This window comes from Carcharhinus amblyrhynchos, unplaced genomic scaffold (assembly GCF_965287045.1).
Source record: "Carcharhinus amblyrhynchos unplaced genomic scaffold, sCarAmb.v2.hapA scaffold_54, whole genome shotgun sequence".
Lineage (NCBI taxonomy): Eukaryota > Metazoa > Chordata > Chondrichthyes > Carcharhiniformes > Carcharhinidae > Carcharhinus > Carcharhinus amblyrhynchos.
Window position 1 is genome coordinate 574,134 of NW_027649795.1, and position 22,428 is coordinate 596,561.

General features: G+C 48.1%; 1 protein-coding gene across 4 annotated transcripts in view; it reads left to right on the top strand.

The window, feature by feature from the left end:
- The window catches only part of LOC145337623 (spectrin beta chain, non-erythrocytic 1-like), a 304,515-nt gene that overhangs the window by 215,376 nt on the left and 66,711 nt on the right, over window positions 1-22,428 (top strand). For all 4 annotated transcript variants that reach the window (XM_080182424.1, XM_080182427.1, XM_080182425.1 and 1 more), the window contains 6 exons: window positions 9,621-9,794; window positions 15,200-15,291; window positions 17,556-17,636; window positions 18,981-19,096; window positions 20,282-20,394; window positions 21,590-21,777. In XM_080182424.1, coding sequence (XP_080038550.1) covers window positions 9,621-9,794; window positions 15,200-15,291; window positions 17,556-17,636; window positions 18,981-19,096; window positions 20,282-20,394; window positions 21,590-21,777 — 764 coding nt within the window. The remainder of the gene's footprint in view (window positions 1-9,620; window positions 9,795-15,199; window positions 15,292-17,555; window positions 17,637-18,980; window positions 19,097-20,281; window positions 20,395-21,589; window positions 21,778-22,428) is intronic.

Sequence of the window (22,428 nt, forward strand, 5' to 3'; positions counted from 1 at the left end):
CCACTTAGTAACAAAAAAGAATAGAGTTTTTAGTCGCTCTGTAAATTACAGCCAGGTTTGCCATCTTCTGGAATCTTTGGGTCTTTGTTGAATCTTCGATCTGGACTTCTTTCTTCTTTGTTATCTGTGGTACCTTCACTATCGAGATGAAGCTTTGCCTGAAGACATAAATCCACTGGCAGATGGCTGCTGCTGTCTCTGTCTTTTGTCCCACTGCCTGTTCTTGTATACCTGTGATGACATATCGACAGTTGTGGTCACCCTATTATAGAAAGGATATTATTAAACTAGAAAGAGTGCAGAAAGGATTTACTAGGATTCCCGGTTTGGGTCACTGTCTGTGCGGAGTCTGCACATTCTCCCCGTGTCTGCGTGGGACTTGATGGATTGAGTTATAAGGAGAGGCTGGATAGACTGGGACTTTTTTCTCTGGAGCGTAGGAGGCTGAGGGGTGACCTTATAGAGGTCCATAAAATAATGAGGGGCACAGATCAGCTAGATAGTCAGTATCTTTTCCCAAAGGTCGGGGAGTCTAAAATTAGAGGGTATAGGTTTAAAGTAAGAGGGGAGAGATACAAAAGCGTCCAGAGGGGCAATTTTTTCACACACAGGGTGGTGAGTGTCTGGAACGAGCTGCCAGAGGAAGTAATATAAGCAGTTACAGTTTTGTCTTTGAAAAAGCATTTAGACAGTTACATGCGTAAGATGGATATAGAGGGATATAGGCCAAACGCTTAGGGATTTAAAAAAAACAGTGGCATGGAGAAGTTGGACCGAAGGACCTGTTAACATACTGTAAACCCCTATGACTCTATTCCCCACAATTGGATTGATTATCAGGTTACTGCTCTTTTTGGCTAACCAAATTAACTAAGGGATAAATTAAAAGGGGCAGCTCCCAAAAGGAGGGGAAGTTAAAAATTTAAAGTTTATTTATTCGTCACAAGCAAGACTTACATTAACACTGCAATGAAGTTACTGTGAAAATCCCCTAGTTGCCACACTCCAGTGCCTGTTTGGGTCAATGCAGCACATCTTTCAGACTGTGGGAGGAAACTGGAGCACCCGGAGGAAACCCACACAGATACGGGGAGAATGTGCAGACTCTGCACAGACAGTGACCCAAACCGGGAATCGAACCAAGGTCCTTGGCGCTGTGAAGCAGCGGTGCTAACCAGCTGGGGTGGAGGGTGGTGTACGTAGCAGTGCTGCGCGAGCTTCGGGTTGCACCGGTTCACGGGCTGCCGAGAGACTTGCCCTTTCTACAATCTTGTGGAGTCCGTGAGCCACGTCTATGTTTCGCATTGGAGGCTGCACAACCTTTCTTGTTTCCTCAAAACCCTCCTGTCGATGCTTTGTCTGCATTTCAGTTCCGCGCTTCTGATCTTTGGATACTCGGTATCGGGGTGGGAGGGGTGGGAAAGGAGGAAGACCTCCTTGTGAACCTGCTCCTGGGCCTGGCAAAATTCGCCATAAACAGGTCCAGGCAGCAGACGACCGAGGGGGTCATCCCACCTGACTGTCTGCCCCTGTACTGCAGCTAAGTGTCCCTGGAGAAGGAGCATGCCATGTCCGCGGGCACAGTCGATGCTGGGCACCACAGGGACTGGGGTGTATTATTGACCCTTTCAATCACATTTTAATTGGATGATTGAAGTTTCCTTTCCACTTTGTCCTTTATTTCGGGCGGCACGGTGGCACTGCTGCTTCACAGGCTCAGGAGGCCAATTAAAAAACTTACTTTCACTTTCTAGATAGAAACTTAGAAGGATTCTGTCTGGTTTTACTGGAAAGAGAAGGAAAATGTACTTATACAAAATCCCAGCGTATCCCCAGGATGGTGCAGTTTTCTTCTCCCACTATTCATTCATGGGATGTGGGAGTCACTAACAAGACCAACATTTACTGCCCATCCCTAGTTGCTCCTTGGAGGGCAGTTGAGAATCAACCACATTGCTGTGGCTCTGGAGTCACATGGAGGCCAGACTGGGTAAGGATGGCAGATTTCCTTCCCTAAAGGGAACCAGGTGGATTTTTCTGACAATGGGTCATCAGTAGATTCTTAATCCCAGATATTTTTTAAATAGAATTCAAATAGGGTGGCATGGTGGCACAGCGGTTAGCAATGCTGCCTCACAATGCCAGGGACCCGGGTGAGATTCCGGCTTCGGGTGACTGTGCAGAGTTTGCACATTCTCCTCGTGTCCGGTTTCCTTCCACAGTCCAAAAGATGTGCGGGTTAGGTGGATTGACCATGCTAAATTGCCCCTTAGTGTCAGTGGCAATTCCCGCTGACACCAAGGGGCAATTTAGCATGGCCAATCCACCTAACCCGCACATCTTTGGACTCTAAGCGGCAATTTAGCATGGCTAATGCACCTAACCTATGCATCTTTGGATACTAAGGAGTAATTTAGCATGGCCAATCTACCCAACCTGCACATTTTTGGACACAAGGGGGCAATTTAGCATGGCCAATCCACCTAACCATCTTTGGATCGTGGGAGGAAATTGGAGCATCCGGAGGAAACCCACACAGACATGGAGAGAATGTGCAGGCTCCGTACAGACAGTGACCAGAGAGCAAAATCAAACTCGGGTCCCTGACGCCGTGAGGCAGCAGTGCTGATCCTATAAAGGGACAGTGGGAAGATAATACCACATTACACAGTAGCTCTGCATTGAGTGGAGATAGTCAAGGTGGGCCCATTTCTTCGGAACAGCAAGTTGTTTTATTCCTGCTACTATCGTTGTTTATGTCTGTTTAAAACATCAGAGGCAAACGTGCTTTTGAGTGGAAAAAAATCCCAACCTCAAGCTCCAGTCTATTGAGGACCACCCGAAGTGATTCAGAATGGCTGCGCAGTGAAGCTAGATTGCACTGTGATCTTGGCTCCCTTGTGACAGGTCAGGGGATGCGAGAGTCTGGAAATTAAATAGTGCAGCTGCTTGCTTTTGATCTAAGTGTATTCTTAATCAGCCATGGTCACTGGCATCCTTCCCTCAATGTAACGGGATGGCCACGCAGCAAAACAAAACCCATTAGGACATGAGGTAGCTTCCGAAAGCTTGAGGCGGCACAGTGGGTTAGCACTGCTGCCTCACAGCGCCAGGGTCCTGGGTTCGATTCCCAGCTCGAGTCACTGTCTGTGTGGAGTCTGCACATGCCCCCCGCCCCGGGTCTGCGTGGGTTTCCTCCGGGTGCTCCAGTTTCCTCCCACAGTCTGAAAGACGTGCTGATTAGGTGCTAAATTCTCCCTCAGTGTAACCCAAACAGGCGCCAGAGTGTGACGACTAGTGGAATTTTCACAGTAACTTCATTGCGATGTGAATATAAGTGGGAAATCTGGGGGATGCAGTGGCACAGTGGCTAGCACCGCTATGCATGGCCATGCTAAATTGACCTGAGTGTCAGGGGGATTAGCAGGGTAAATATAAGAGGTTACTTGAGTGCTTGCGCGGAGTCTGCATGTTCTCCCCATGTCTGCATGGGTTTCCTCCAGTTTCCTTCCACAGTCCAAAAGATACGCACGGTGGCACAGTGGGTCAGCACTGCTGCCTCACAGCACCGGGGACCCGGGTTCGATTCCTGGCTTGGGTCACTGTCTGTGTGGAGTCTGCACATTCTCCCCATGTCTGCGTGGGTTTCCTCCAGGTGCTCTGGTTTCCTCTCACAGCCCTGAAAGACATGCTGGTTAGGTGCATTGACCCGAACAGGCGCCGGAGTGTAGCAGCTAAGGGAATTTCACTGTAACTTCGTTGCGGTGTTAATGTAAGCCTTACTTGTGACACTAATAAATAAACTTTTAACCTTACTTTGAAGTCTGCTGACTTTGGTTTGGCTGTACAATTGTCCCTGTACCAATGAAGGGAAATCCCATCTCGATGTGTTGACTCTGCTTGTTATGCAGTGATCCCTGTTCAGAAGCGCAGAGGTGGACATCAGGTAAAACCTCCTGTGGTTGAGTGCTCGGTTGACACTTGCGTTGCAAGCACATGCATGAAGAATGGCAAGGACCATTGAATTCTAACCAACTATGAATTGGCAACATCACACAGGAGGAAAGAATGTGCAATATCAAACTTTGGATCACCCTTGGAGTACTCTGCACATTTAAAGTTTTATTTATCATTGTCACATGTAAGGCTTACACTGTGAAAATCCCCTGGTTGCTACATTCCGGCGCCTGTTCGGGTTACACTGAGGGAGAATTTAGCATGGCCCAATGCTCCCTAACCAGAACATCTTTCAGACTGTGGGAGGAAACTGGAGCCCCAGAATGCAGACATGGGGAGAAAGTGCAAACTGCACAGACAGTGACCCAAGCCAGGAATCGAACCCAAGTCCGTGGTGCTGAGAGGCAGCAGTGCTAACCACTGTGCCATAGTGCAGAAGGAGGTCGTTCGGCCCATCGAGTCTGCACCGACCTTAATTCCACCCTAGCCCCATCCCCATAACCCCACGTATTTACCCTTACCAATCCCCTGACACTAAGGGGCAATTTAGTGTGGCTAATCCACCTCACCTACAATTCTTTGGACACTAAGGGGCAATTAATACGGCCGATCCACCTATCCCGCACATCTTTGATCTGTGGGACGAAAGCGGAGCACCCGGAGGAAACCCATGCAGACATGGGGGGAGAACGTGCGATTCCACACAGACAGTGACCCAAGCCAGGAATCGAACCCAGATCTCTGGAGCTGTGAGGCACCAGTGCTAACCCACTGTGCCATTGTGCTGCCCCTAGTCTCAGTCTTAGAAGAAGGATACAGAGAAGTGGTGAAGGTTAAGAAAAAATGTAGAAGCATGATGCAGAGGGTTTAATCTATCAGGGAAAGCTGCACTAGTTTCTTGTTTTAAGAACAAAACAGAAGTTGTGGAATAATTAGGTTTTGAAATTATTGAGGGATGTGCTAGGTTAAATATAGAAAAGATATTTCCACTTGTGGCCGAGCAGAACTGGGAGGGTGGGAGGAGAGACCAGAAGTCGAGACTATTAATATAAGGCTGTCACTAATAAGTCCACAGTGTTCAGGAGAAACCTCATTACAAAGAACAACACAGCACAGGAACAAGCCCACCAAGGCCACGCCAATACGCAGCTTCCAACTCTCTGTTCACCTACCGTTCATGTGGGTTTTTTTTAATTCATTCCTGGGACATGAGTGTCACTGACTGGGTCCAGCATTTATTGCCCATTCCTAGTTGCCCCTTGAGAAGGTGGTGGTGAGCTGCCTTCTTGAATCGCTGCAGTCCACGTGCTGTGGGTTGACCCACAATGCCGCTAGGGAGGGAATTCCAGGATTTTGACCCAGCGACTGCGGAGGAATAGCCGATATATTTCCAAGTCAGGACAGTGAGTGGCTCAGAGGGGAACTTGCAGGTGGTGGTGTTCCCCATGTGTCTGCTGTCCCTTGTCCTTGTGTCCATCAAGATAAACCTTGAACTTTGTTAATGTGCCTCCTTCCACCACAGACAATATGTTCCAGGCACCCGCCACCCTCTGTGTGAAAAACCTTCCCCACAGGTCCCCCCGAAACTTACCCCCTCTCATCTTAAACCTGTGCAGTCAACCTTTCCATCCTGGGAAAAAGCCTCCGACTATCCACCTCATCTATGCCCCTTATAATCTTGTAGACTTTTTACCCGATAGAGTGAGGAGAGGTCTCACTACCACTGGGAGTGTTGAGGCAAATACTTTAGATGGGTTTTGGTGGGGAAGGGGAGGGGGGAGGGGGGAAGGAATAGAAAGATAAACTGGTAAACTGGAATAATGAGGGTGGGAGAAGGCACCAGCGGAGTCCAAACATTGGAAGGACCCTGATGGGCTGAATGGCCTGTTTCTGTGCTGTGTATGGCATGTTGGCGGGGAGGAACAGTAGATATTGGTGACACAGTGGTGCCAGGGATCTGGCTTCAATTCCCAGCTTGGGTCTCTGTCCATGCAGAGTCTGCATGTTCTCCCCGCGTCTGCATGGGTTTCCTCCAGGTGCTACGGTTTCCTCCCACAGTCCAGAGATGTACGCGTTAGGTGGATTGGCCATGCTAAATTGCCATGCTGAATAGTGTCCAATGATGTGTAGGTTAAGTGGATTGGCCATGTTAAATTGCCCCTATCAGGGGGATTAGCAGAGTAAATATGTGGAGTTACAGGAATAGGGCCTGGGTGGGATTGTGGTAGATGCTTATTCAATGGGCCGAATGGCTTCATTCTGCACTGTAGGATTCTATGACCAACAGAAGATTAAGCAGCACATGTCCTAGGTTGTTTTGCCCACCTTGCAGCAAGAGCCCTCCATCAGCACAACTGCATAAGCTTCATTTCCTGGTTTCTTCTGGCTGGAATAATTTCCCCATCCCATCAACACTGCCATCAATTTCACCAGCTTATTATTGAGAGCTTGTGAGAGCAGTTCCTAAACCAATATCCTCCCACGCTGTTGTTTAACGTGTCAAAGCAGCAGCTGCCGCCAAGTTGAATATTTCATCTTGATCTGTTTGCCTAAACCAAGCAAAGAAAAAATATTGGCCCAGTCAGCTGCACAAATCATACTGTCAGGGCCGCCTTCCGTGTAACACATAGGCTGAGTTTGCAGTTACTTACTGAGTCTGGGTGGCACAGGGAGCTCCTGTTTCCTCCCATAGTCCAGAGATGTGCAGGTTAGGTGGATTGGCCGTGCTAAATTGCCCCTTGGTGTCCAAAGATGTGCGGTTAGATGGTTTGGCCATGGGAAATGCTTTAAGTTTAAGTTTTTACTCACTGGTCACAAGTAGGCTTATATTAACACTGCAGTGAAGTTACTGTGAAAATCCCCCAGTCACCACACTCCGCCTCCTGTTCGGGTACACTCAGGGAGAATTTAGCACAGCCGATGTACCCTACCCAGCAAACCTTTGGCTTGTGGAAAGAAACCGGAGCACCCGGAGGAAACCCACGCAGAGAACGTGCAGACTCTGCACCGACAGTGACCCAAGCTGGAAATTGAACCCGGGCCCCTGGCCTTGTGAGGCAGCAGCACTTAACCCACTGTGCCACCATGTTAGTGGGATTCTTTGGCTGAGCTCCAACAGGATAGTGGTTAGCACTGCTGCCTTACAGCACCAAGGACCTAGGTTCAATACCAGCTTTCGGTCACTGTCTGTGTGGAGTTTACACGTTTTCCCTGCGTCTGCATGGGTTTCCTCCGGGTGCTCCAGTTTCCTCCCACAGTCCAAAGATGTGGGGGTTTGGGTGCATTGGGCCGTGCTAAATTCTCCCTCAGTGTACCCGACTGGGCGCCAGAGTGTGACGACTAGGGAACTTTACAGTAACTTCATTGCAGTGTCAATGTAAGCCTAATTGTGACACTAATCAATAAACTTTAAACAGGTTCAAAATGCTATTGGTAAACCGTCAAAATAAAAATGTTATTAGGAATGGGAAGTGCTAATTCCAGGATGCCTGCAGGAAATCTGGTTTGAAGAGTCTTGAAGAAGCTTCAGGGCGGCATGGTGGCACAGTGGGTTAGCACTACTGCCTCACAGGGCCAGGTTCAATACCGGCTTTGGGTCACTGTCTGTGCGGAATTTGCATGTTCTCTCCGTGTCTGCATGGGTTTCCTTCAAGTCTTCCAGTTTCCTCCCACAGTCCAGTGATGTGCGGGTTCGTTGGATTGGTCATGCTAAATTGCCCCTTAGTGTCTGGGGGACTAGCTACGATAAATGTGTCGGGTTATGGAGGTGGGACTTTGTTGGGATTGTGGTTGGTACAGACTTGATGGGCCGAAGGGTCTCCTTCTGCACTGGAGGATTCTATGATACCACAACATTGTAGCCCTGAATCTCCAATCAATACTTCCTTACCAGCACGTCTCCCCACTGGGGACGTGGTTCTAACATTGATGATGTTAGATGTGACGAGGTTCCTTGTGCAGACTCGATTTTAACATGAGGCCTAACTGCAGAGGGATGGATTGAGTCATTCATTAGGCACATTGATTTATGCCTCTTTAAAGGTGTTCTGTGGGTGAACCTGTACCTCCTATTATGTTATGGACTGGATCAGCCACATCTGTGTACTGTGTGCCTCCTCTTGTTTGTTAATTTCCTTCACGCAAATGAAGGTGAATGAGTGTGTTCGCTGCCCGATGACAAGTGTTTGCAGTGGATTGAAGAGGTGTGGTTCACCTTGTTAATGTCAGCAGAACAGGAGAGTGCACATGTCATTTAGTCTTCTTGTTTATTCAGCAGACATCTGAATCTCAACTGAAATCTTTCAATCTCCACAGACAACAGAGGGAGAATATTTTAAAGATTACTTTTGATTTTAATTTGATTTGATCTGTTATTATTGTCACATGTATTGACATTCACTGAAAAGTATTGTTTCTTGCGTGCTATACAGACAAAGCATACCATTCATAGAGAAGGAAAGGAGAGAGTGCAGAATGTAGTGTTACAGTCACAGCGAGGGTGTAGAGAAAGATCAACTTAATGCGAGGTAGGTCCATTCAAAAATCTGACAGCAGCAGGGAAGAAGCTGTTCTTGAGTCGGTCGGTATGGGACCTCAGACTTTTGTATCTTTTTCCCGAAGGAAGAAGGTGGAAGAGAGAATGTCTGGGGTGCGTGGGGTCCTTAATTATGCTGGTTGCTTTTCCCGAGGCAGCGGGAAGTGTAGACAGAGTCAATGGATGGGAGGCTGGTTTGTGTGATGGATTGGGCTACACTCACAACCTTTTGTAGTTGCTTGTGGTCTTGAGCATTTTTTTAAATTTTGATTTTAATTCATTATTTTTTAATGACAGATGAATCCATGGTATAAAATCAAAGTCATGTTTATTTTTCCGTGCAGCTAGATGGGAAAAGATGCCAAATGTTAAAAAAAAACCATACTCTTCAGGGAACTCAGTTTCCAGTGTTCTTGGCTCTTTATCAGCCTTAGCAAATCCTGAAGGTGTCAACTGCCTCTTAGAAACAGGAGCTGCACAAGTGTGCTTCAATCCCAAGATCTGCAGGTTAGGTTCTCGATGAATAAGGGGATTGGGGTTATGGGGAATAGACAGGAGAATGGGTATGAGAAAAATATCAGCCATGATTGAATGGCGGAGCAGACTCGATGGGCTGAGTGGCCTCATTCTGTTCCTATGCCTTATGGTCTGATGATTGTCCATGCGAAATAACCCTTTAGTGTCCAAAGATGTGCTGGCTAGGTTGATTGACCATGCTAAATTGCCCCTTAGTGTCCAAAGAAATGTGGGTTAGGTGGATTGGCCAAGCTAAATTGCCCCTTAGTGTCCAAGGATACGCTGGTTAAGTGGATTGACTGTGCTAAATTGCTCCTTAGTGTCCAAAGATATGCTGGTGGGGTGGACTGGCCATGCTAAATTGCCCCTTAGTGTCCAAAGATGTGCTAGCTGGGTGATTGGCCATGCTAAATTACCCCTTAGTGTCCAAAGATAAGTGGATTAGGTGGATTGGCCATGCTAAATTGCTCCTTACTGTCCAAAGGTATGCAGGTTAGGTGGATTGGCCATGCTAAATTGCCCATAGCACGCAAGAAACAATACTTTTCACTGTATCCTAGTACGTGACCTCAGACATGTGTACATTAACCAGGGTCTCTGCTTCTATTCCCAGCCCAAACCCACCAAAGGACGGATGCGGATTCACTGTCTGGAGAATGTGGATAAGGCCCTGCAATTCCTGAAGGAGCAGAAAGTCCATCTGGAAAACATGGGCTCTCATGACATTGTGGATGGGAACCACCGCCTCACTCTGGGCCTAATCTGGACCATCATCCTTCGCTTTCAGGTAGTTACTGCAGGGGTTGTTGCATCAAGAAAGGAATTAACTTACTATGAATAGTGAATGAATGAAAGGGTGGCATGGTGGTTAGCACTGCTGCCTCACAGTGCCAAAGACGTGGGTTCAGTTCTGGCCTTGGGCAGCTGTCTGTGTGGAGCTTGCATATTCTCCGTGTGTCTTTCCTCCAGGTGCTTTGGTTTCCTCCCACAGCCCAAAGATGTGCAGGTTAGGTGCATTGGCCATGCTGAATTGCCCCTTAGTATCCAAAGATTTGCAGGTTAGGTGGATTGGCCATGCTAAATTGCCCCTTAGTGTCAGGGGGATTAGCACGGGTGAATACATGGTGGAATTGTGGTCGGTGCAGATTTGATGAACCAAATGGCCTACTTCTGCACTGTAGGATCCTATGAATCATACCTTACAGAAAATTAAAGTTTATTTATTAGTCACAAGTAATGTTTACATTAGCTCTGCAATGAAGTTAATGTGAAATTCCCCTTATCGTAACAGTCCAGCACCTGTTCGGGTCAATGCACTCTAACCAACACGTCTCTCAGAATGTGGGTGGAAACGGGAGCACCCGGAGGAAACCCATGCAGACACGGTCGGGAGAACGTGTAGACTCCACACAGTGACCCAAGCAGGGAATCGAACCCAGGTCCCTGGCGCTGTGAAGCCACAGTACTAACCACTGTGCTAACATATCATCCCAAATAATGTCACAGTCACCACCATTACCATTCCTCCATGTTGAACACCACTCGGAAGAAGCAATGAGGATGGCAAGAATGCAGAATGTACTCTGGGTGGGGGACTTCAATATCATTAAGAGTTGCCTGGTAGTACCACTATAGACCCTAGCTGGCCAGGTCCTAAAGGGGGCGGCGGGGTGGCATGGTGGCACAGTGGGTTAGCACTGCTGCCTCACAGGCCAGGGACACCGGTCCGATTCCCGGCTTGGGTCACTGTCTGTGTGGAGTCTGCACACTCTTCCTGTATCGGCGCGAGTTTCCTCCGGGTGCTCTGGTTTTCTCCCACAATCCGAAAGATAGGTTAGGTGGATTGGCTGTGCTAAATTATCCCTTAGTGTCCCAGGATGTGTACGTTAGAGGGATAAGTAGGGTAAACATGTAGGGTTACGGGAATAGGGCCTGGATGGCATTGTTGCCAGTCTGTGGTCTACTTTTCATTTGAATGGCCTTGTACACCTATGGCGGATCTTTTGGCAATTGATGTGTTTATACTCCTGCGATCCCTTTCTTCCTGTACCTCAACTCTTTCTGAGTGGAAAGTGACCTCCACAGTCTCCTTATCAAAAAGTGTGCGGAGCTGTTCTGGTTGACATAATTGTACTCACGGAATCATACCTTACATATAATGTCCCAGATACCACCATTACCATCCCTGGATATGTCCTGTCCCACCAGCAGGACAGACCCAGCAGAGGTGGTGGCGCAGTGGTACACAGTTCAGGAGCGAGTTGCCCCTGGGAGTCCTGAACATTGACTCTGTAATTAAAATGAAACTATTGTCGATTATCGTAAGAATCCATCTGGTTCACTAATTTCTTTTAGGGAAGGAAATCTGCCGTCCTTACCCGGTCTGGCCAGGTTAGCGTACAAATGTGAAGGATATTCAGGTGTTGCAAAGCCAATAAAACTTATTTAAATTGACACCCAGTTTAAGGCACCTGAATGACGTGCAGAGGTTTAAGAATTGGATTGTTGTTCCTACATTGGAGAGTAGAGGTTTTGGAATGACAGTGTTCCACTTCCCAACACCCTTAACAGACAGATAAATCAAACCCAAACAATACATTGAGGTTTGGCACACTCTAGGCACACTTAATCCCAAGCTCAAACCTGCAAGATAAAAGTTAAGTAGTTAAACATAAAATGCCTGATACACAGAGCACTGTGTATAGTTTTGATCTCCTTATCTCAGGAGGGAGTGCAACAAATGTTTACTGGGCTAAATCTTTAGATGGGGGAGAGAGAGAGAGATGGGGAATATTTAGAGAAGGAATTCCAGAGCCCAGAACGGTGGAGCAATGGGAGGGGAGGGGTGCAAGGGTTTGCGCAAGGGACAAGAATGGGTGAAGAACAAAAGTTGCAATATGTGTGTGCAACTTATTATTCCAGATAGAAATATAAAAACATAGAAGATAGGAGCAGGAGGAGGCCATTCGGCCCTTCGAGCCTGCTCCCCCATTCATCACCATCACGGCTGATCATCCAACTCAATAGCCTCATCCTGCTTTCTCCCCATAACCTTTGATCCCGTTCGCCCCCAAGTGCTATATCCAGCCGCCTCTTGAATACATTCAATGTTTTGGCATCAACTACTTCCTGTGGGAATGAATTCCACAGGCTCACCGGGTGAAGAAATGTCTCCTCATCTCCGTCCGAAATGGTCTACCCCCAACCCTCAGACTGTGACCCCCTGGCTCTGGACTCCCCCCACCATCGGGAACATCCTCCCTGCATCTACCCTGCCTAGTCCTGTTAGAATTTTATAAATCTCTATGAGATCCCACTCCACACCCCATTCGTCTGAACTCCAGTGAAAACAATCCTAACCTGGTCAATCTCTCCTCGTACATCAGTCCCACCATCTCCGGAATCAGCCTGGTAAACCTTCACTGCACTCCCTCGAGAGCAAGGACATTTTTCCTCAGAAAAGGAGACCAAAACAATACTCTAGGTGTGGCTTCACCAAGGCCCTGGATAATTGCTGTTTTTAATGTCTTTTTTATGGGCGGTACAGTGATTCGCACTACTGCCTCATAGTGCCGGGGATCCGGGTTCGATTCCCGGCTTGAGTCACTGTCTGTGTGGAGTCTGCACGTTCTCCCTGTGTCTGCATGGGTTTCCTCCCACAGTCCAAAGATGTGCGGGCTAGCTGGATTGGCCATGTTAAATTGTCCCTTAGTGTCAGGGGGATTAGCAGGGTAGATGCGTGGGGTTACAGGGATAGGGCCTAGATGGGATTGTTGTCAGTTCAGACTCGATGGGCCGAATGGCCTCTTTCTGCACTTTAGGGATTCTGTGAAGTTGTTCACAATGTGAAGGTAATCTTCAAGGAGCAACATAGGGTTACGTAGATCATTCAGCTTACTAGTATTTAAATTACAATAAATTTCATATATGAGTATTGTGTGCAGTTTTGGTCTCCTTATCTGAGGAAGGATGTCCTTGCTATAGAGGGAGCACAGCGAGGGTTTACCAGGCTGATTCCTGGGATGGCAGGTCTAAGTGGGTTAGGATTATATTCACTGGAGTTTAGAAGAGTGAGAGGGGGATCTGATAGAAACTTATAAAATTCTAACAGGGTTAGACAGGGTAGATTCAGAAAGAATGTTCCCCATGGAGGGGGAAGTCCAGAACTAGTCATATTTTGAGGATAAGAGGTAAACTGAGGTGAGGAGAAATTTCCTCACCCAGAGAGCGGTGGAATTCACTCCCACAGAAAGTAGTTGAGGCTAAAATGTTGATTTCAGGAAGAAATTAGATATCGCTCTTGGGGCTAAAGGGATATGAAGGGAAGGGGGGGAAATCAGGATGTGACAATCAGCCATGGTGAAAATGAATGGCAGAGCAGGCTGAAAGGGCCGAATGGCCTCATCCTGCTTCTAGTTTATCTGTTTCTGTCACAATCATTCTTCATTTTCCTTTATCAGAAATGCATGTGTTAAAAAAAGATAACATAAAAAGACACTTTTTCTGCGTTCGAATCATAGAATCCCTACAGTGCAGAAGGGGACCATTCGGCCCATTGCATCTGCGCTTACCACAATCCCACCTCAGCCCTATCCCCATATCCCCACATATTTACCCTAGCGAGTCTCCCTGACACGGAGGGGCAATTTAGCTCGGCCAATCCACCGAACCCGCACATCTTTGGATTGTGGGAGAAAACCCATGCAGACACGGTGACAGCATGCAAACTCCGCATAGACAGTGACCCAAATCGGGAATTGAACCCAGGCCCCTGGTGCTGTGAGGCAGCAGTGCTAACCACTGCGGCACCGTTGCCACATCTTTAGAGGAGTTAGACGGAATTTGAATGGATTACCTTGTACCTGTTTTCACAATGTGTTCAGAAACTGGGTTTTGACTGCCACTTGACTAGGAAAGCAGCCACCTTATGGTCTTGCTCCCCAATGCAACCCTACCCGTTCTCTCTCCCCCAGGCCCCCAACCTGTCCAGAAACGTTAACCAGAATTTTACCGGCACGCCTGCTCCACTTCCAGGGGCCGGGCGAGGCTTGGAGAACGGCATTCTCCATTGGCCTCGAGCAGGATCATGTGAACCCCAGGCGGACCTGCTGGTAAAGTTCCAGCCATTGACTCACAAGGAACTAGCAATCCTCTGATAAGTTGCCACAGAAGGACACATCAGCTATCCGTGATGAGTCAGTGTTATCTGGAAGTCCTAATGATGATTTGCTTTTGTCTGCAGTAAATAACATGGAACAAAAACAGTACAGCACGCAAACAGGCCCTTGAGCCCTCCAAGCCTGTGCTGATCACGTTGTCCTATCTAGACCAACCACTCTATTCCCCGTCTGTTCGTGTGTCCATCAAGATAAGTCTTAAATGTGGCTAACATATCTGCCTCAATTTCCTCACTTGGCAGTGCATTCTAGGCCCCACCACCCTCTGTGTAAAAAAAAACCTCCCGTGCGTATCTCCACTGAACTTTTCCCCCCTTACCTTGAATCATAGAACCCGACAGTGCAGAAGGAGGCCCTTCGGCCCATCAAGTCTGCACCAAACACAATCCCACCCAGGCCCTGCCTACATATTATACCCACTAATCCCTCTAACCTACGCATCCCTGGACACTAAGGGGCAATTTCTTAGCATGGCCAATCAACCTAACCTGCTCATCTTTGGACTGTGGGAGGAAACCGGAGCACCCGGAGGAAACCACGCAGACACGAGGAGAATGTGCAAACTCCACACAGACAGTGACCCAAGCCGGGTGTCGAACCCAGGACGCTGGAGCTGTGAAGCAGCAGTGCTAACCACTGTGCTACCGTGCCGCCCCTTGAACTTGTGCCCCCTTGTAATTGTCATTTCTGCCCTGGGAAAAAGCTTCTAACTGTTCATCCTATCTATACCCCTCATAATTTTATAAATTTTTAATCAGGTTGCCCCTCAGCCTCCATCTTTCCAGGGAGAACAATCCCAGTTTATTCAATCTCTCCTCGTAGCTAATGCCCTCTGTACCAGGCAACATCCTGGTAAACCTTTTCTGTAACTCTCTCCAAAGCCTCCACATCCTTCTGGTAGTGTGGGTGACCTGAATTGGACACCGTATCCCAAATGTGGCCTAACCAATGTTTGTCTGTACAATACTCAAGCTTCCTCATCTGTACTTTAACTCTCGTGGATTTTGTTTCAAAGATCCAGGATATCAGTGTGGAAACAGAGGATAACAAGGAAAAGAAATCCGCCAAGGACGCTCTTCTGCTCTGGTGCCAAATGAAGACAGCTGGGTAAGAGTAAATAGAAAAAAGCCAGAGTGGAATAAATGGCCAATCCTTGCAATACACAAAGATAAAGAACAGAGACTGTTTGAAAAGCACAACAGATTAATCAACATCTATCCAAGGAATTAACATTTAGAGTGTGTCTCTTTATTTGAACCAAAACCTCTACTTAGAATGAACTTCTGTGGTCCAAAGAATCCCTACAGTGCAGACAAGGCCGTTCGACCCATCAAGTCTGCACCGATTCCTCCAACAGAACATCCTATGTAGACCCTATCCCTGTAACCCTACATATTTACCCCACTAATTCCCCAAACCTATATATCTTGGGACGCCAATCCACCTAATCTGCACATCTTTGGACACTAAGGGGCAATTTAGCATGGCCAATCCACCTAACCCGCACATCTTTCAGATGTGGGAGGAAACAGGAGCGCCCGGAGGAAGCAGACACGGGAAGAATGTGCAGACTCCACATAGAGTTGAAGTGGTGGCCCTCTGTTGGAGTAGAGTAAGGGGAGCCTTATGTTGTATCTGCCTGTGCTAAGCTTGCCCACTGAGTGTTTGGCACTGCCCCAGGTAGAAAAGTGGTCCACCCCCAACACCATTAAGTATTGTTCAAAAAATTCAAACGCAGAAGTATATTTTTATGAATATATTCTGGTTTCTATGTTTTTATAGCTCTTGGGCTAAAGGGATCAAGGGATATGGAGGGAAAAGCTTTAAAGTTTATTTTATTTGTCACAAGTAAGGCTTACGTTAACATTGTGATGAAGTTACTGTGAAATTCCCCTAGTCGCCACACTCCAGCGCCTGTTCGGGTCAATGCACCCTAACCTGCACGTCTTTCAGACTGTGGGAGGAAACCAGAGCACCCGGAGGAAACCCACGCAGTCATGGGGAGGACATGCAAACTCCACAGATAGTGACCCGAGCCAGGAATCGAACCCAGGTCCCTGGCACTGTGAGGCAGCAGTGCTAACCACTGCGCCGCCATGCCGCCCTATGGGAAGGAGGGATCAGGATGTTGAGTTTGATGATCAGCCATGATCATAATGAGTGGCAGAGCAGGCTCGAAGGGCCAAATGGCCTCCTCCTGCTTCTACTTTCTGTTTCTATACTGCTCAGGCTTGCGAATCAGGTATGTACTGATTGATTCTGGTCTTGACATTTCCATAAAGTGTTCTGCTTGCCTGGCTCACCCACCCACTCCCACCCCTACAGAACCTAAGCCTGCTCTTTCAATTGAGTACTCTGGTCACGTGGCAAAGATGAGGTTGTTACAGACTGGACGTGGAGAGGATGTTTCCCCTAGTAGGAAAAACTAGAACCAGAGGGCACAACCTCGGGCTAAAGGGACGATCCTTTAAAACAGAGATGAGGAGAAATTTCTTCAGCCAGAGAGTGGGGAATCTGTGGAACTCTTTGCCGCAGAAGGCTGTGGAGGCCGGGTCATTGAGTGTCTTTAAGACAGAGATAGATAGGTTCTCGATTAATAAGAAATTAATAAGATCATTATAGAGAGGATATTATTAAACTAGAAAGAGTGCTAAAGAGATTTACTAGGATGCTACCGGGACTTGATGGATTGAGTTATAAGGAGAGGTTGGTTAGATTGGGACCTTTTTCTCTGGAGCGTAGGAGGCTGAGGGGTGATCTTATAGAGGCCTATAAAATAATGAGGGGCACAGATCAGCTAGATAGTCAATATCTTTTCCCAAAGGTAGGGGAGTCTAAAACTAGAGGGCACAGGTTTAAGGTGAGAGGGGAGAGATACAAAAGTGTCCAGAGGGGTAATTTTTTCACGCAGAGGGTGGTGAGTGTCTGGGACGAGCTGCCAGAGGTAGTAGTAGAGGCGGGTACAATTTTATCTTTTAGACAGTTACATGGGTAAGATGAGTATAGAGGGATATGGGCCAAATGTGGCAGTTGGGATTAGCATAGGGGTTTGGAAAAAAAAGGGTGGCACGGACAAGATGAGCCGAAGGGCCTGTTAACATGCTGTGAACCTCTGAGTCTGAGGGGATCAGGGGTTATAGGGAAAATGCAGGAGAATGGGGATGAGAAAAATATCTGCCATGATTGAATGGTGGAGCAGACTCGATGGGCCGAGTGGCCTAATTCTGCTCCTATGTCTTATGGTTACAGACAGTGATATGAGAGACCATGCAGCCTGAGTGTTCAATTACCCTACCCAGAGGCCATCACAGGAACGTCTCCCCCCCCGCCTACTATCCGTCGGTAATGAGTTGTTTTTGGTGTTTCGGCAGGTACCCCAATGTTAATGTTCACAACTTCACCACGAGCTGGAGGGACGGACTGGCCTTCAATGCAATTGTCCACAAGCACAGGTACATCTCTCATTCCTTCAGTCGCGGGGAAAATTTAAACACAATAGAGTCCTTCAAGGAGGTGGGGGGCGCAATTTTCCCATCCGTGTCCCGCCCGCCACAGGAATCATAGCGGATGGGACATGGACCAATCAAAGGTCCCGTTGACAACGGGTGAGAATTTCCGGTCTTGTGGAAAGGCCAGCCCCGGGTAACGGTATTTTTCACAATGCCAGTTTATGATTATCGAAGTTCTCTGCTTTTAGACTAACGTAGATACAATCAATCCCTACATTGCACAAGGAGGCGATTCAGCCCATTGAGTCTGCACCAACCACAATCCGACCCTTTGTAATCCCTCCTATTTACCCTTCTAATCCCCTGACACTAGGATTACTTTAGCATGGCCCAATCCATCTAACCCACACATCTTTGAACACTAAGGGGCTATTTAACATGGCCAATCCACCTAACCTGCACATCTTTGGACACTAAGGGGCAATTTAGCATGGCCAATCCACCTAACCTGCACATCTTTGGACACTAAGGGGCAATTTAGCATGGCCAATCCACCTAACCCACACATCTTTGGACACTAAGGCGCAATTCAGACGAGCCTTGATCCCATTGAATTCCAAAGCGGGCTTGCAGTGCTGTAAGGTCAGCTCGTGCTCTTCATAGAATCCCTACAGCACAGAAGGAGGCGCTTTGGCAATCTCACCCAGGCCCTCTTCGCATGACCCCACATATTTACCCGCTAAACCCCCCCGACACTGAGGGTCAATTTAGCATGGCCACTCCAACTAACCCACTCATCTTTGGACTGTGGGAGGAAACTGGAGCACCCGGAGGAAACCCACGCAGACATTGCGAGAATGTGCAGACTCCACACTGGCAGTGACCCAAGTCAGGAATTGAACCCGGGTCCCTAGCTCTGTGAGGCAGCAGTGCTAAACACCATGCCACCCAAAAGGTTATCCTCAAACTATGTTCTGGACTCCCCCCACCATTGGAAATATTCTTTCTGAATCCACCCTGTCTAACCCTGTTAGAATTTTATAAGTTTCTGTGAGATCCCCCATCTCCAGTGAATGTACAGCTTCTTGCTCACTGATGAGAGAGCAATCCTGTGTCACTGTCCAATGATTCAAGTTACAACTCCATGCAGACAGTGACCCAAGGCTGGGAATCGAACGCGGCTCCCTGGCGCTGTGTGAGTCAGCAGTGCTAAGTACTGTGCCACTCTTGTTTCTGATGTTCCTATTTCACTCTAGCCTTGCCCTGCGCAGAATCCTACATGGTTGCGCGATGCTAGCATTACACTGTCCTTGATGATTGGTGGGATCTTTGTTCTGTTTGTTTCAGGCCTGATCTGATAGATTTTGACAAACTGAAGAAATCCAATGCCCACTACAACCTACAGAATGCGTTCAATGTGGCTGAGCAGCAGCTGGGTCTCACCAAGCTGCTGGATCCTGAAGGTACGTAACAGCGCAAGAACCTGGCACGGACCCGAACCTCATGCTGGTGATATAGAATTCCTATCGTGCAGAAGGAGGCCATTCAGCCCAATGGGTCCGCACTGACCACAATCCCACCCAGACCCTATTCCCGTAACCCCACACATTTACTCTAGCTTGTCCCCCTGACACTAAGGGGCAATTTAGCATGGCCAATCCATTTAACCTGCACATCTTTAGACACTAAGGGGTAATTTAGTATGGCCAATCCATCTAACCTGCACATCTTTGGACACTAAGGGGCAATTTAGCATGGCCAATCCACCTAACCTGTATGTCTCTTTTCCCCTGGAGAGTAGGAGGCTTTATAACCTCATCTTATAGAGGTCTATAAAATAATGAGGGGCGTAGATCAGCTATATAGTCAATATCTTTTCCCAAAGGTAGGGGAGTCTAAAACTAGAGGGCATAGGTTTAAGGTGAGAGGGGAGAGATACAAAAGCATCCAGAGGGTCAATTTTTTTCACACAGAGGGTGGTGAGTGTCTGGAACGAGCTGCCAGAGGTAGTAGTAGAGGCGGGTACAATTTTGTGTTTTAAGAAAGCATTTAGACAGTTACATGGGTACGATGAGTACAGAGGTTCACCAATGTCCTTTAGGGAGAGAAATCTGCCGTCCTTACCCAGTCTGGCCTAAATGCGACTCCAGAGCCACGGCAATGTGGTTGACTCTCAACTGCCCTCCAAGGGCAACTAGGAATGGGCAATAAATGCTGGTCCAGCCAGCGACACCCATGTTCCGTGAATGAATATATAAAAAAAAGAGGGATGTGGACGGGTACAATTTTGTCTTTTAAAAAGCGTTTAGACAGTTACATGAGTACGATGGGTATAGAGGGATATGGGCCACACACGGGCAACTGGGACTAGCTTAGTGGTTAACAAAAAAGGGGGCAGCATGGACAAGTTGGGCCGAAGGGACTGTTTCCAAGCTGTAAACCTCAATGGCTGGAATTTTGCCGACATGGGGGGTGGGAGAGGTTTTCAGAACAGCATTCTCTGTTGGCCCGGGGGTGGGGGGGACCTTTCGAACCTCAGGTGGGCAAAGCGGTAAAATTCCAGGATTTGACTCTGTTTGACCCTGTTGCAAGTGTTTGCATTTGATGGAGGAGTGCGTCCACATTCATTCTGGCTTTTGTGCTCCCAGATGTCAGCGTGGATCAGCCTGATGAGAAATCAATCATCACATATGTTGCTACTTACTATCACTACTTCTCCAAGATGAAGGCGCTGGCTGTCGAAGGAAAACGTATTGGGAAGGTATGTAGAGGAACGATAAGGGTTAATTTATTAGTGTCACAAGTAAAGTTTACATTTACACTGCAATGAAGTTACTGTGAAATTCCCCTAGTCACCACACTCCAGTGCCTGTTCGGGTTACACCGAGGGAGAATTTATCACCAAACCAGCACATCTTTCAGACTGTGGGAGGAAACCGGAGCACCCGGAGGAAACCCACGCAGACACGGGGAGAAAGTGCAGACTCTGCACAGACAGAGACCCAAGCCGAGAATTCGGGGTGGCATGGTGGCACAGTGGGTTAGCACTGCTGCCTCATAGCACCAGGGACCCGGGTTCAATTCCTGGCTTGGGTCACTATCTGTGTGGAGTCTGCACGTTCTCCCCGTGTCTGCATGGGTTTCCTCCGGATGCTCCAGTTTCCTCCCACAGTCTGAAGATGTGCAGGTTAGCTGGATTGGCCATGCTAAATTGCCCCTTGGTGTCAGGGGGACCAGCATGCTAAATGCATGGGATTGTGGGGACAGGGCGTGGTTGGGATTGTGGTTAGTGCAGACTCGATGGGCTGAATGGCCTCTTCATGCATTGTAGGGTCCTATGGCCGAACTTGGAATATAGTGTTCAATTCTGGTCACCACACTACCAGAAAGATGTGGAGGCTTTGGAGAGGCTACAGAAAAGATTTACCAGGATGCTGTCTGGTGTGGAGGGCATTAGCTATGAGGAGAGGTTGGAGAAACTTGGTTTGTTCTCACTGGAACAACGGAGGTTGAGGGGAGACCTGATAGAAGTCTACAAGATTGAGGGGCCCAGACAGAGTGGATAGTCAGAAGCTTTTTCCTCGAGTAGAAGAGTCAATTATTAGGGAGGCACAGGTTTAAGGTGCGAGGGGCAAGGTTTAAAGGAGATGTACGAGACAAATTTTTTCACACAGATGGTGGTGGGTTGGAACCGGTGGAGGTATTGGAAGCGGTTACTATAGTGAGTTTTAAGGGGCATCTCGACAAATACATAAACAGGATGGGAAGGGAGGGATATGGTCCCTGGAAGAGTAGGTGGTTTTAGTTCAGTTGGGCAGCATGACCGGGGCAGGTTTGGAGGGGCCGAAGGGCCTGTTCCTGTGCTGTAATTTTCTTTGATCCTTCCGATAATGTTGTGTATGGTTCTCTGATGCCCCAGGTACCAATGAATAATCGTGCTGTTTGTGTTATCCCAGGTACTGGACTATGCGATCGAGGCGGACAATATGATTGACAAGTATGAGACTCTGGCCTCAGATCTCCTGCAGTGGATTGAGCACACCATCATCACACTAAATGATCGTAAACTGGCAAACTCCCTGAATGGGGTTCAGAACCAGCTCCAGGCATTCAACACGTACCGCACCGTGGAGAAACCCCCCAAGTAAGTAAGCCGGAGCTTGTACCTCCTCCACTCCCAGCCAGTATCAATTATAGCTTGGCATTGGAACCTGTGTATCTCTAAAAGGGCAGCAGAGTGGTAGATGTGTGGGTGAGGTGGATTGGACATGCCAAACTGCCCTTTAGTGTCAGGCGGACTCATTCGGGTAAATGCATGGGTTATGGGGATATGTGGTCAGTGTTGACTCAATGGGTCGAATGGCCTCCTTCTGAAAAGGGGCGGAACAGTGGCACAGTGGGATAGCATTGCTGCCTCACAGCGCCAGGGACCCAGGTTCAGTTCCTTTCTCATTTCCCATTGGGCCCTTCCCCGGCCCCTCCGCAGCAACATTGCCGCTCTCAGTCCAGGATGGACTCCACTAACAGGCTACACAAATCATACTGGGGATTGGTCGGTGTCACCCATCCAGGGCAGACACCAATTCTGAGTGTGGCACGGTGGCACAGTGGGTTAGCACTGCTGCCTCGCAGCACCAGGGATCCGGGTTCGATTCCCACTTTGGGTCACTGCCTGTGTGGAGTCTGCACATTCTCCCCGTGTCTGCATGGGTTTCCTCCAGGTGCTCTGGTTTCCTCCCACAGTCTGAAAGATTTGCAGGATTGGCCATGCTAAGTTGCCCCTTCGTGTCCCGGG